Genomic DNA, 15,606 nt, shown 5'->3' on the forward strand with positions numbered 1-15,606 from the left:
AACGTGACAGGAAAAAAAAAATCTTGCCAAATGTTCGTGGCAACTATTCTTTGTGCTGCAAGCAAAACAAATGAAGTTTAACCATTGATTCTTATATGACGCACTAACGTTCACGTTAATGAAACCATGACGGTACAATCAAATTGTTATGGCTAGCCAATGTATTTATGGGGAGCATGTTTGGGTAAACGGACGGAGAGGACATTGGCTTGTTCACCTTTACAAGTGAATGCCAGCCGGCCTGTTTATGAGGCCACTGAGCGGTTATCTTGATGGGATTTTAATCTTTAATGTATGAAAAACCGACGAGCATACAATGGTCCTTAATGCACTAAAAGTGGACTTTTAATCCAGCAAACAAAGTTCATTCAAATGTAAATTAATCAATGTGCTGTGTTTAAAAAAAAAAAAGAAAAAAAAAAAAAGAATCCAAGTCCAGTCTAGTATCCGTTATTAGGTTGAAAAAGTTGACTGTAAATATCGATGCAGTACCTGTTGGATTCTGTAAAGATTTGTTGATTTCATTCTTGTACATAATCGCTTGCAGTGAAACATTTTTGTGCACTCAACCTTGGATTTATTCTCAAATCCTGTTATGTCCTTTGCATTTTAGAATATGAAAATAAATTGATTCTTGATGATTAAAATCCTTTTTTTTCCCACTTCTTTGACATTTGAGAGAGAACATGTGCTTCACAGAATAAACCGCTTTTCCTGAGATGCGTCGTTATCTTTTAATACATTATGATGCATGTACTCTGCAACAACTGACTCCAGGAATTCTCCATAGCTGGATTTTTTTAGAACGACTTATAACAAACGAAAAAGTATTTCTGGCATCCGTTTTTTTATTCATTTTCTTGAAATAGTTTTCTGCCTCAGAATGTAATGAAATGAAATAAAACCCAACGACACAAAATCATTCTTTGGTTGAACTGCTCACCACTCAAGTAGGCATTGCTTTAATTTTAAGGTGTCATGAACCAAAAAGCTTGAGAGCCGCTGAACACGGAGGAACTTCAAGATCTGTAATAACTCGTTGAAATCATTAAAACACAACTTCACACTTTGACAGAATGAAGCTCAGACCGAGTGTTCACGACTCAAATATATTGGAGCTGGAAACATTTTCCATTTCTGGTTCGCTCAGCACTTAGAAACTAGAGCTAATTTTCATCCGTGAGACTCCACTACAGTTGCGTTGCGTTGTGTCGTCTCCACACCCTGAACCTTAAAAAGGGGTTATATTACTAATAAGTCTGAGTTTAATATTAAAAGAAAGCACAGCATTAAACCCAGCGGGAATCTGTAAAATGTGAACCAGCAAGCCGACGAAGCGAATCTGATGTTTACCCTCAGGCCGGCCCCCCATGCCAGACCAGATATGATTTGCCAACCATTTACTACCAACTGTCTCATGCTCCAAACAGCATGCTCGTCGTCCAGCACACACACACACACACACACACACACACACACACACACACACACACACACACACACACACACACACACACACACACACACACACACACACACACACACACACACACACACCTGATGGTTTATTTCGAATGTCTTTTTTTTTTCTTCGTCTTTCAATGGCAGCAGCCTCTCTGCTTGACGTCTCCACGTCATGCATCCACTTGGCCGCGTGCCTCCAGGATAAGACGGCAATTATTTCCTCACAGAGATGACTCCGCTAGATTACATAAATCCATATCTAATTCACACAATATGGCATCGGGACATTAGAAAACCCTCAGTGTTCTTCGTGTCACAAAGCCCTCAGAGACATGTCTGACAGCGACTTTACGGATACCCTGCAGTTTATAGAGAGATGGTTGAGGGGACTCCGGGCAATTAAAGAATAATATAACCTTAATTAAGGAGACACTATAGGAAAAAACATGTCTCATATCTTCTTTCGAACTATAGCGGAAAGAAAACATCCACAGTACACTTTTAGGTGTTTGTCTTACTACTTTGCCTATTTGTATCAGCAGATTTTGTCCTAAATTCACCAAAGGTTAGCATTAGATAATGACTCATTTGCATATTTAAGCATAACATTTAGGCAAACTTGTAATTGAGAAATATGAACACTTATTGTATGTAATGAACTGGGTTTCATGGTGATATCTATGGTGTTACATGTATGGCTCTTATTCACCGGAAGTGATTTTACAATACATATATTTAATTAAAGGCATTTTATTCCCCAAAAACATGGCGAAAATTCACTTTGTATGGCTGTTGACAGTAAGAGATATCCAACACATTTGAGTCTAACATGAAACAACACATTTGAACAATGGCTTCCTCAGACAGAGCCTCATTTGCATATACAAACATGACATTTCCAAAAAACGTGTAATCCAAAAACACTTTTCCTCAATGTGAGTACTCATATGGGGGAGTTTTTGTGGTTGTGTCCTGTCATTAAAAAGTCTCCCCTGAAGACAAAGCACCCCAGCACCAGAATGAGGAGGGAGTCTCCATTTACCCTTCAGTGGTGGCAGCAGATGGTTCCTGCAGCTTTCTCAGTCCCACAGCTACCAGCTCCTCCTCGGCTTTGGGAATAACAGGATTGGTTGAAATGAACACGGCTGACCTTTTAATTAAGTACATGGACCATCGTGCCTCTGTTTTAATCACAGCTAAAGTTATTCTCTGTCCTTGGCTCTAGTTTCAGAGTATATTCCAGACACAGGACACACTTTTAGTGGCATTTTTTTAGATTTTGGAAGACACCCTTACTTTTTGTCCGCCTTTTTTTATAATGCATATATATCAAGATGAGAATACTGTATTTGTTACTGACTAAATCTTTTATTTCATCCATACGGAGCTGAAATAAATATTTTTTCAAGGTCACAAAATGGATTTGCGTGATCGTCAACGCTTTATGTTGATTCTCTTCCTGCTGAAGACTGTAACTGTAACACTGTTGAGTCTTTTAATCTTTTATTCCCATTTGATAACATACGGGAATGGTATCCATTTGCATTGGACAGAAGACGATTTCCATTAAAGGTTTGTAAACCTTACAAGATACAAAATACAACTAAAGATTGAACATTCCCATTAGAAGACGCAAAATCTGACATTTCAAGCGTCTCCATAATGCGTCACCATCACATCTCCATGTGAGCCGCTGATAATGTTAATAAAGCACACAACATGAAACATCATGCGTTCATCCTACTGAACACTGGTCAGGCATCTTGTTTTTAGCATTTAATTAAATGTTTTTTCTTCCTTATCTGGTTTACTTTTTTCTTCTAAGTCTGAGACAAACTTAAGAGATACGACAGCCAAACAAACTGTTATGATGACGATACTTTTGTGATCTTTTTACATTATGAGTTTGACCTTGTTTATGTTTTTTTTTACATTATTAGGTTCAAATAGCAACAAATGTTAAACAGGGGAAAAGCATCTTAACGTCCAGGATATTATACTGAATCTTCAGTTAGAAAAGAGTTGTTGTACTTTAAGCTAAAATACTTCTTCAGCTTCTGTTCACATAAACCTGTAAATAAAACAGTGACAGCAAACACGTGAGCCACTTTTTGAGTGACTAAATGATGCTTTGCTCATTTACATATCAATTAAAGTAAATCATCTTTTAAAGTTGATGTTTTACTCTCACTAAAGGGGAAACTACTGAACAGGTGTGAAGTCCAGGTTCACTTATTAACTTTCTTTCATTTATTTAGGTTATTTTATTGTGGTAATACTTTATTTGATGGGCATTTAGAATCCTAACAATGTAATGTGGAAAAAAACATTGTGATTTTGCTCTAATGAAACAGTTCAGCTGCTCCAATTTCAAATGCTTAAATGACATGTTAGCAATAATAATCCGATGCTATTATATTTTGTAACACTGACCACTACGTATATATATTCCCTAAGATATTTTAAGTAGATTACTTCTGCACCTAATTATCTGAAAATATGCATTTTACTCATAATGGAGCATTTTTAACTCTCTGTTTCCACTTTTTCTTTCTTTTCAATCATTTTTATTTTGAGTTTTTATAAGTTACACATTACCTAACATTACTAGACAACAAAAAACAACAACAAATAAATGAAAAAAATAAAATAACACACAACAGCATAAATCATCATCCTCCATATTGAACCTACTTATAACAATTGTATTTATCTAATTCTTACCACCATTTTATTTTCAATTCATACAGGCCACTTGTCGAATGTCCACTTCTTCTAATGAATTAAGTGAAGGATCTGAATATTTCTTACAACACTGCTTATTTACGTATTTTGGGGGGTTAGGGGCCATGAACACAAACTACTGTGGCCCTGCTGTTACACAAACACGTGTGTTTACAGAAACACCTGCCAAGGAGAGTAACACCTGGATGCAGGTTAAGGCAAAAAAGAAAACAACAACATTTCTTTATCCCTCTGATATCAACGCAAAGCCTCCCTCTCTGCATCTGCTGTGCGCCAGGTGCGCGGCTGTAGTCCACCATCTAGTGGTAAGAACATTTGACTCCACCGTTTCAAATCAGCGGACCTGTTGCGCGTTACCTCTTACCACCAAAATGAGAAGAAAAAAAAAACTCATCCAGATGTGCGGATGAGGTGAAACGCGTCCCCACCTCTCGGTGAACTCTTTCCAGCTGAAAGTTTTTGGAGACACAGCGGCTCACCGTGACCCACATTAAAGTGAGTCACGTCGCCGCAGCTCCGCCGGTGAAGATGACTGGGGATGCTCTTCATCATGCCTCGCTCCTGTTTACGTTCACATGAAGCCACGCTCCCCTGGCTGCCGGCCACGCCGCGCTATTTATAGACAAACAGTCGGAATCACCGCTCAAAGGAATCCGTCCTTCAAAGAATCCTCACAGAAAGCATCCTCGAAAACTTGGACCGAGTGAGAAGGGCTGGATTTTTAAGGATCCACCTGAAGGATGAAGGAGCGCGCGTGCCACCTCAAGGTAATACAAGAAAGAAGAAAAGAAAGAAAGGAAAAGCCCTCAAATCCATTAATGATTGCATTACTTTATTGATATGTTTTCCTGTCGCGCGCGCTGCATTAACCCTCTCCCTCTTTATTAATTATTTTAGCATCTTATTCATCTCTTTGTACTTGTTATGACTGCTGCTGCTTTCTGCTCTCGCGTCAAACACTTCAACTCAGCGCAAGAATAAAGAAGAAGCATCCTAATTAGCAATACCTGTTAACAGGATAGTCGATGTACTAAAAAAAAAAAAGACCTGCAGCTGACGTGCACAAATTGGAAGAGGTGGGGGCTGCCAGTTGTTTCAGTGTTTTGCACTAATTAGAGGAGACCAGAGGCATTTTAATTTATAATAAAAGAGCCTATGCAGACGTGGACGACTCCTGCAAGCAGTAATTATTGTCTGTGTGTATTGACACACTGCAGTGATGCTCTCTCTCATCATAACGCGACATCACCAATGCTGCTATGTGATGATTCATTTCATGTGTGTTTGTATAAGTGACCCAGATGTCGTGGATTAACCCAAGAAACCCATTAGTGTGTCGCACCTGCTGCTTTCTGAAGGTGTGCCCGTTTAATACAAGTGTTTTCATTTCCGATGACAGTGTGTGTGTGTGTGTGTGTGTGTGTGTGTGTGTGTGTGTGTGTGTGTGTGTGTGTGTGTGTGTGTGTGTGTGAGAGTGAGAGAGAGAGAGAGTGTGTTTGAACTAGCACGAGGCTCGTGCAACAACCCGCCCATCAGCAGCATCGAGCTGCCGTCCAGCAACCCGCGTAAATACGCGCACTGACCTCGTCTCTCCTCATACTGAGTCCAGCTCATGTCTGCTGCTGCTGGTTCTGCTGGTTCTGCTGGTGTGTGTGAGTCACTGAGCCTTTTGCTTCAGCTCTCCCACACTCGGTCATCTTCTTTTTTCAGAGTCGGCTCAGTGGGAACAACCTTGTTTGTCTGTCTCTGACTGGCTCGCCTCAGAACTTGCTGTTTTCCAGCCTCGCCACCTCACCTCCCTCATGTTTCTCTGTCTCAGTCACACACACACACACACACACACACACACACACACACACACACACACACACGCACACACACACACACACACACACACACACACACACACACACACACACACACACACGTTTTTTTTTTTTACGGGCTGGTTGTGTTCAGTCTTCTGGAAACAAAAGATGAGGCTATAGATTATAGAGTGTTCAATGCTTTTTTTTTATTATCAAATTTCACCTCTGACCCAATGTATGCACAAATCTTATTCCACTTGCCAATTGTACAATTATTGGCAGTATTTCTGCATGGCTGCTGCAGGTTTTGAAGCTTTGGTTCCTCCTTGTCTTATGCACACATTGCAGAGGTGATGATTTAGAAAAGAAAGTACAGTCACATGGTTGCATTCTTTCTGAATTCAAGCTGCACTGGTTAGTAGCAGCTGTCAGTTTATCTGCCTTCAATAAATTGTAACACTTATACAGTCAAAGAAATAATGATATTCTCGGTACCCGAGACAGGTACAGTACTAGCATCCGTCCTCTGGGGACCATATGGCCATCCATCCTGTAGTATCGGCTGGTGGAGATATCTCAATCTGGACCAATGTGGTAGACGTTGCAGTCCCCTGAGCCAAGCCTCTATCACGGCTAAAAATAGACAAACAGAGAGGAGACTGGCAGGATGTGAAATGTTTCATGTGTTTCACCGCTTTCCCGCTCATGAATGGTTCCTCTTTTTTTCCCCCCTTTTTTGTCTCATTTGCAGCATTATGGTGAAACCGCCGACGGCCGTCCTCTGTAGAGATGCTCACCAGTTCAGACCAGTCCCTCTCCCGCTCCCTCACACCCAGCCTCCCGTCTCCGTCCGGCTCCGGTCCAGGTGGGAGGATGCAGGTCCAGTCCTCCCTGTCCCTACCCGAGCCTGAGGCCTGGAGGAAGCCCGGCTCCACTCCCCGTCACGGCCTGGCGCAGGGAGCCCGCTCCAGCTCCCTGCAGGTCCCAGGCAGCCACCCCGAGCACCTGGGGCTGCCTCCTCGAGCCGCCAGCTTCGACGTGCCCTGCGTCGAGGACGAGGGCTCGTCCGATCAGGGGTCGGGGTCGCCGAGCCCCCACGGCGTGCAGCGGCGGCGCGGGGGACTCGTGGAGCAGAAAGACATAATCATGGCTCACCAGGCTCACAAAATCCAGAGCACGCCGCAGGCCCGCAGGAAGGAGTGGGAGTAAGTATAAAAGAGATTCAGAGGCAAAGGATTCCTCCTCAAATTGCATTTATAAAGATGATACATCTCCATGGAGGAAAGTGCCGGTAAAAGAACATATTCAAGGTCAAGGCCGCTGATTACAAACAGCCAAATAAGTATATTTTAAACTTGAAACAAGGCCAAAGACTATGAACTACAGCCGATGAGTGATTGTGCCACACAATAAAAGAAATGGGATCTTTGATTTAAATAGTTCAGTCGCTCATCCTTTTTCAAAGCAGACACTTTGACTTGTCATTAATAATATTAATGATTGCTCCGTTCCATCCAAGTGTCCCAATTTGGTTATTGTTATTAATTGCACCTGTTCTTTCTCAAAACCGTCTGTCGTGAAAATGACCAAGTGTGACACGCTGAAGCAGATTCAAAATACAAATCAATATATGACATTACCGCCTATAACATTTTTAATGAACATTGGGTTCAATGACTTTGGGTAAAGTAGAAAAAAGGTGGAGCTTGAATGTCTGAACCCACGAAGACTAATCACCCAACTTTTTGTTTTACTATCTTTCAGCTCATTGTTTTAGTTTTATGGATCATAACTTCACTGTTTTGATTCGTTCTTATAGCTCTCATCATCCTCGTTCTAAATCACACAGGTGGAGCCCTCAACTGGACTCCATGCGTGATAATAAACTCACCATAATTCACCCACTGCACCCATACAGTCCAGTAGAGGGCGGAGCCTGTGTCAGTAAGAACGAATTGCATTGTAACCCAAGTACAAGCACAGGTGGAGTCGTCTACCAGGAGGGCCCTGTCGCTCCTGCGCTGCACACTGAGGGTCTATGATGGCAGACATCAGTGTGTGCCATCACACACACACTTTTAGTTGAGATAATCTCACTGTACTCTATCTGCCCAGCACCAAACAGCAGATTAGCAAACAACAAAGTTAGCAACTGCGGTGGATGTAACAGAGCTTCTTTCAGCTGAAGAACCAAACATTTCCCTCAAGGGTCGGAGGAGACCAAATCAGAGCTCAGGGGAGAGGTAATATTGGACGTGATCACGTTCTTTAAGTGGCCAGAAAACAAGTCAGAATGAAAGCTAAAGTTGCTCCAAGTCTGCAAATAAGAAATGCTGGCGATCGCGTTGTGTTTTTAGCTTGTTCCACTTCTCCCAAGTGGCAGAAAATGAAGCGTTAATGCAAGTTTAACTTTGAAATAAAACTAATGACACACATGTAATGTAAAAGACTAAACTCAACTCAAATGGCAAAGAGATCCTGACTTTAATGTAATGTAAGCAATTATTACATCAAAGGCCAAAACCTGAGCTGACATTGAGCATGAAATGGCTCAAATCTGAAGTAACCCAGTGGACTGGGAAGAAGTTTAAGCTTTTAGTCAGACACGCACACGGATGTTTTTCTTAGGAGCTTGTCTGAAGTGAAGCTAAATGGATACAGAAGTACAGGACTTGCATCGGTCAAGTCCACTCGGAAGCTCGTGTTGCTTTGCGACGACTGGCAGTTAAAATAGTATGTCTGCAGTTCGATCCACCAGTGGTCAATAACACATCGTCGTCTCCTCCTTCCTTTCCTTTGTTGGAGCACTGAAAAAAAATATATATATATTGCGTCTCCTCCAATTGTTGACAAGTGGAATATGTTGTATCAAATCATGCAAACAAGAGGTACTCACCATCTCTCAAAACATTGAGTCTTAATGCTCCTCGTGGTTCAGGCGATCTGCGATTACTGGATAAAGTATTGCGCTTGCTATTGTTGTTTTGTTGCTTGGCTACAAAGTACTGGTTTCAGATGGTGCTCCATAGTAGCAACACGTATGCAGCTTCCTTTGTTCCCGGCCTTGTTATAGCTCCACCAATGATTCACCAAATCAGTTCCCACTGCTTTCATCAGTTGAATTGATGGTTGCTGTTTGTTTTTTTAAACGCCTGCATGTGTAACATTGTTGGCCGCGGTTTACTGTGATCAGACCCTGGGTAGCGTTATTAATGGCGGAGCTGAGGGTGCTTTGCATGTGAACTTTTGAACTCTGGAGCCACATCGCTCTGATTATCCGCTTCCCACCACTTGAATGTGGAGTGGTACTCCATCAGTGTAACCCCCAACCCACTGGCGAGCCCCGGCCTCCTTCCTATCCTCGGATTTCTCTGTACCTCCACCACCCACTCAAATCCACTTTATTGTCATTCCCTCTCTGGATTTCCATCTTTTTCTTCCCTTTTCTCTCATGCGCAGACACTCGATGAACACGAGACTTATGTCAGAGTTTCGTCCTCGATGGCTAACATTTGCATATTCTCTTTCTCGCTTTTAATCTGTAAGTGTTGAATGCATGAGCAACTACCGCACTTAAAAGTACAAAAACATCAGACGAATAACAGCTGAACATTAATATGGGAGCAGAACCGTACATGTATTGTGGTTATTTGTCCATTAGGGGATGCTAGGGAATCAAAGTAGAAGAGCAGCAGATGATGTCTTCAGAGCTCAGCTGCTGAATTTTGGCATTGTTGATTTTTCTTTTAACAACTAGACACTGGAATATTGATGACATAAAAAAAACTGTCGGAGGAAAATGTAAGAACAGTTAAAGACCAATGAGTGTTAATGAATTTCTGCATAATACGACTTTTCCCACAAAACAGAAACTTCCACTGTGGAAGTTTCAACATTTTAAAAACTTTGCATTCAGGTGTTAATCAGTTGTCAGATTTCAGTAAACAATAATGCAAACATGTTTCAAGGTAAACTGGGCACGGGTGTCAACGCCAGTCGGCGATGACATAAGTGGCGGTTATTGGTCGAATATAACCGACAAAACTCAGTATGAGAGGATGTCTGTTGCTTGGCAACAGCGAGGAAAAAATAAAATGCTAAAACCACTCCAGTCAGTGCCGGATGAAAAGCCTGTCTGCAATTATATAAACGCTCTTTAGAGCTGAGCACAAAGTAAAGCTCATTAACGTTTTACCTCGCGGTGCACGTCACCTGCAGCCTCCGTCTTCCACACTGTTTCTAAAGATGCGGCTTCCTGCCGGACCGGGGACATAAACACACCTGGCTTTCACAACGACGCTCCCTGATTCACCCCCTTTCTCGGCTCAAGTGGGGGCCCTTTCTTCTCCAATTAATTCCCGTTGTTCAAACTTTAGTCAGGGGCCAAAGCGAATTGATATGATCTTCTCCGCTTTGATCCGCTAACAGTTCACACGGCTATTTTTAGAAGCCTGTGAGTAGGCTGTGAGCAAGAGAAACAAAAGCCAAGGGCCCTCCGAAAGCAGACTATAGCTGCTCAGATACAGGACTGGAGTGATGGAGCCGTGCAGGCAGGCTGCTGCTTGTTGGTCCAATGACCCTGATGGAGGAGAGGTGTGTGTGTGTGTGTGTGTGTGTGTGTGTGTGTGTGTGTGTGTGTGTGTGTGTGTGTGTGTGTGTGTGTGTGTGTGTTGGGAGAAAGTGATTTCTGTAGGAAGAGGTTGCTCCATTGTGCAACATGGCTTTTGTTGGCAGAAATGAAAAGAAGGAACGGCGCAGGAATCAAGAGAGCTATGTCGCTATGGAAACTACAGCAAAAAGCGAGCGAGACACACACACACACACACACACACACTCTCTCTCTCACGCACACACACAACCATAGAGAGATGTACTGTTTGCAAAGACGGACAAATATGTTTTGTTGGTTCACAAAAAAATTGTTGATTATTTCTTTCTTTTTTTTAGTAATGAATTCTTATGTAACATTTTTTTTTGTTTGTTAAAAAAAAAAGTGAAGATATGTTGCAGATACTGTCTTTTATTTACTGGACAGGTCAGTGAGGCCTTTTGTTGCTGTCCTGCTTTGCATGAACGCGACACGGCCGCCTGCTTCATGCAGATTATGAGAGAGAGTTTCTGGAGCTCACTTAGGGATTTATTCATAGATCCTGTTAAATCAATGTTTTTTTCCCTTCTTCTCCCCCAGATCTCGACTTGTTTGCCAAGCATAAATTTGTCACTCTCTCTTGGCTTGCCTTTGCACCCCCACCCCCCTCTCCTCCTCCCCCATCCGCTCACTGCCCGTCTGCACACTTCTTGATTTCTTTTCTCTTATTTTACTGCGTTTACTTGACGTGCTTCAGCCACAATTGGATAATAGCGTGTCCGTGGGGGCTGAAGTGGTCATCTTCAGGGAACCCGTGGGGAAGGGAGGAGAGCAGCAGATGGAGCGAGAGAGTCTCACTTGTGGCGCTGAGCGCGAAAAAAAAGCCCCTGTTGTCTTCTCTGCTCCCTTAAGAAAGGGAGCAGCCCTATACGATCTATTTCATGCTCTATTTTTACTCCTGACGTTTACTCCAATCTTAGCACAATGGCCCAGTTTTTTTTCCAATAGTACAAGTTTCCATTAATGAAAATGTGACAATGCTTTCTGACTATCAAATGGTTGTTCTATAAATCACAATTTATGTTTGCTTGCCCCACCCATCCACACACCTGTTGTCTTTATCTGTGCATTGTATATATATTTTCACACCCATTTATCCTGCCACTGCACCCACTACCATCTTTACATCATTGTTTTACCCACACAGCCTGCTGCATATAGGCTTTTTTTTCTTCTTTTTTTAGGAACTGTTTTTTGTTCATCCTCAGCAAACTCTAATTGCTATGGTTACAAAAATATATGTCCCTCCTCCCCACCAGCCTTCATTCAGATGGATTTTTTTCATGAAATATCAGTGTGGGAGGGGGCTGCTGGTGCTGATGCGCTCCTGGCTGCGTTCTCCTTTTGCAGCAGGTGATATGGCTGAGAGATGACCTGGCGATTCAAGCAACTCTCTCGCTGCATTTTGTGCTTGATTAGAGAATAACTTCGCGTGAGCTTTTTTTCTTCTTCTTCTTTGTTCTTTTCTGGCGTTAACCTGGGCTGTCTTTCACGTGAGATCTTCCTTTTTTGTCAAGTTTACCGGGTCGAGAAGATGCGTAAAGTTTGCCAAGACTTCCCTCGGATCTCTCTCTCTCTCTGATGAGCACAGAGTCGTTTTGGATCACGCAGCTGCCGCTTTGTCAGATCCAAAAGAGCTGCTGATAGAGAATCGATAGGTATTAAATCGGTGGATCTGTTTTTTTCTTCTGCTTCTTCTTCTCCCTCCCTCCGCAGAGTTTAGAGAGACGCGCATTAAAAGTTGCTCAGAGCTGAACTGTAACGCGCCGTTAAACAGATGGGAGGACAGAGATGACGAGATTTTGCAGCTTGTTCACCTGATTCGTCGTTAAGTAAATGGATGATTTCTCCCACCTAAAATATTAGCCAACTGAATGATATAATCCGCTTTGTTCTCGTGGATATGGAGTGATAGGAATCAGCAACTTTTGGGGGGAATATTGGCGCTCGAAAAACTGTCACCGGATTAAAGGTGGACCCTTTTTTCTTCTTCTTTTCTTTTCGTGTAGCTTTCGTTTTCTTCTTTACTAAAAGGTCCCGTCGCGAAACTATATCTTACGCCGCTGGTCTCCTCGTCTCTTTTGCAGGATGGCTCGGTTTGGAGACGAGTCCGCGCCCAGCACGGTGGACTCCGGAGATGGGGACTTGGAGCGCGGCGTGGAGGGACAGGACGCGGCGGCGGCGGGGCTCACGGCTTCCATAAGGCAAGCCAAGGCGCAGCGGGCCCGGACCATGGCCATGTACAACCCCGTGCCCCACCGGCAGAACTGCCTCACCGTCAACAGGTCGCTCTTCATATTCGCAGAGGACAACTTCATTAGGAAAACTGCGAGGCGAATCATTGAGTGGCCATATCCTTCCGCGAGAAACGTATTTAAAGTAAAGTTGTCTTCGCTTCCCCTGCAGTCTATTATAGAGAGAGTGCATGTTGTGAGTTCAGCACCATGGACAGCTACAGGCAGCATGCAGCATTAAAAGTACAACTCCCATTCACTCACAAGTGACACAAGTACAGTTTCTTGAGTGCAATCATCATTGCTGTGCCTGTGTTTTGCATGGCACCTTCACATAGAGACCCACCTTGCACCCTCTTTGTTTAGTGTTTGCTTTTCTGCATAATGGTCTCCAGCTGCTGGTTAAATCACAGCTGAGTTTAACCCTCTCCTCGTAGTTCTGCTCAAAAACGCGCCCCGATTCTGTTCATCCGTGGGCTCCATGTGCTCCAGTGTTGGCAGAAGACAGAAAGTTAGCATGTGGTGATCATTAAGCAGCTCTGCTCGCTGTGGGGGTGGCATGTAGGCACATCTCTGCTGCCTTAGTGCTCATTGGAATATGAACCTGGCCATGAGTAGGTGTCAGTTCAAATCCACCAGCGTTTCTCTGCTTCCTGCTGCAGCGTTGGCCAAACGGTTTCTCTCTCTTTCTCTCCTGAACTTCTGCACCTCTCACAAAGATTTACCAGGGACATTATTTCCCCCGGCAGGTGCAGCGAGTTAATTTAGCGTGAATGCAACATATATCCTCAAACATCAGAATCCTCTAGTGCTGTACTTGTCTTGCTCACTTAAATCGGTTTGTTTTTGTTTGCTTTAATCAAGCGATTCCCTGATAAATCGTGTACATATTTAGACATTTTCAAAGCGTGATCAGTTCAACAACGTCCTTCGGTTGCCATATCTACCCACTGCTCCTCCTGTCTTACACCCTCTTCAGTGCAGCGTGCCAGTCTCCCACTGTTACCTAACTGCAGGCTCTGTGTGGTGTGTGGGCGTGGGGCTAGTGGTCAAGACTAGCTGGCCAAGCAGCATGGTAATGTGACTGCCGGTTTCACAGAGGTAGAGGTATGTGGGAGAGAGCTGGCCAGTATAGTACTGTGCTGGATCGTGGGCTGTGAAAGCAGCACATGTCAGAGTATTGACTGGGCGAGACCCAGATATTGCTCACAGCGTCCAATTTTATGCAAGTGCATAACTGATTCATACGCATTCATTGCAATGCGGTGTTTCTCTGATTGTATGTGTTCCTGCACAGATATACTGGAGTGTTACAGTGTGGGATTTCTCACAAGTTTAGAAGAAGCTGGGACGTCTGTTGCCCAATGTAGGCCGAAGTCTCTGCACCCAGAGAGTTGAGTTCAAGGATTGTACCAGAAAATGAACTGGCAAGTGCATTAATAATGGATTAATCGCTTTGAGGCGTTTACAAAGGGGACAGAAATACCAAATTCTCTGGTTGTAACTTCTCCAATGTGCTTTTCTCTGTTGTATATCATTTTAAGATGGATATCTTTGTGTTTTTGACTGTTGGTCAGACAAAACAAGACAAAGATATTTTCAGATGTCATCTTCGAGGCATTCTGATAATAATGATTAGTTGCAGCCTTCGTTTATTCTTTACATCACTGCAGGTATTCTTCACGGGTTTTACCTTCCAGACCGCCAGTGGTTTCCGCTCATTTGCATACGACACAAAGACCCATAAAGCTTGAATCATTATCTAATCCATCACACTCCCTTAAGAATGTAACTTTGACGAAATAACTGCAGACTTGGTTTGGATATCACATCTGTTGAAAGACAGAAAATTAAACTGCAATCATTTTGAGAATCAGTTATTCGTGAAAGTAATTTTTAAAACATGATACCCAACATCCCCTACATTCCAGCTTCTCAATTGTGATGATTTGCTGCATTTGTTCCACACATTTTACGGACCAGACGACTAATATATTATCGCATTCTAAACATTATAACTGTTTCCAGTAAAAAAACATAGAAACAGTCATAACAAATGGAGAAGAAAAGGCAAAGTAGAGCCAGATAAACGCACCCTGTCGTCAACGACATGGTTATATATGTTATTCATCCTAAATGGTCCTAAACCCGCACGATCTGTGGTGCAGGTGATATATAGTGAGGGCAGTCGGAGGGGGCGAGATTTATGAAGTATTTCCCACTTCAGCTATTTTCCGTCTTCAATGGCAGCGATGTGGACCTGTCAATGTGAGTCAGTGTGGGTCCCAGAGGCCCTCATCGCAGCACTCTGTGAGTCACTGACCCCATTTCACTGGGGCAGGGGAATTAATAACAAGGAGCAGCTGCCTCATGGGAACTCCAGGGGACTGAAAGTCACACGCACAGACGAGTGTCGGGGCACATATAGTCACACGCAGCGCACGCCGGTTCACACGTAGATGCATAGTGTCTCCATAGGGCCCGTGCACACACACACACACACACACACACACACACACACACACACACACACACACACACACACACACACACACACACACACACTCGGACAGGTGTTCCATCTGGGAGAACATAAATCTACCGAGGTGGAGATCATTCTGGATGTATTAGAAATGATGCAAGGGCTTTTGGAAATGATGTGCACTTCAACAGTCGGACGCTTAAGTTCTGAATTTGGAGTCACACC

At 43.2% G+C, this 15,606-nt stretch overlaps 1 protein-coding gene across 1 annotated transcript in view; it reads left to right on the forward strand.

Annotated features, from left to right (window-relative positions):
• Positions 1 to 6,806: 6,806 nt before the first annotated feature.
• Positions 6,807 to 15,606, forward strand: part of cacna1eb (calcium channel, voltage-dependent, R type, alpha 1E subunit b) — a gene marked incomplete at both ends in the record, with an annotated part of 48,411 nt that continues 39,611 nt past the window's right edge. Inside the window, 2 exons of the mRNA XM_079216187.1 lie at positions 6,807 to 7,222; positions 12,753 to 13,044. Of these exons, the coding sequence (XP_079072313.1) occupies positions 6,807 to 7,222; positions 12,753 to 13,044 (708 nt within the window). The remainder of the gene's footprint in view (positions 7,223 to 12,752; positions 13,045 to 15,606) is intronic.

This window comes from Taurulus bubalis, assembly GCF_910589615.1.
Source record: "Taurulus bubalis genome assembly, chromosome: 1".
In the NCBI taxonomy this organism is placed as follows: Eukaryota; Metazoa; Chordata; class Actinopteri; order Perciformes; family Cottidae; genus Taurulus; species Taurulus bubalis.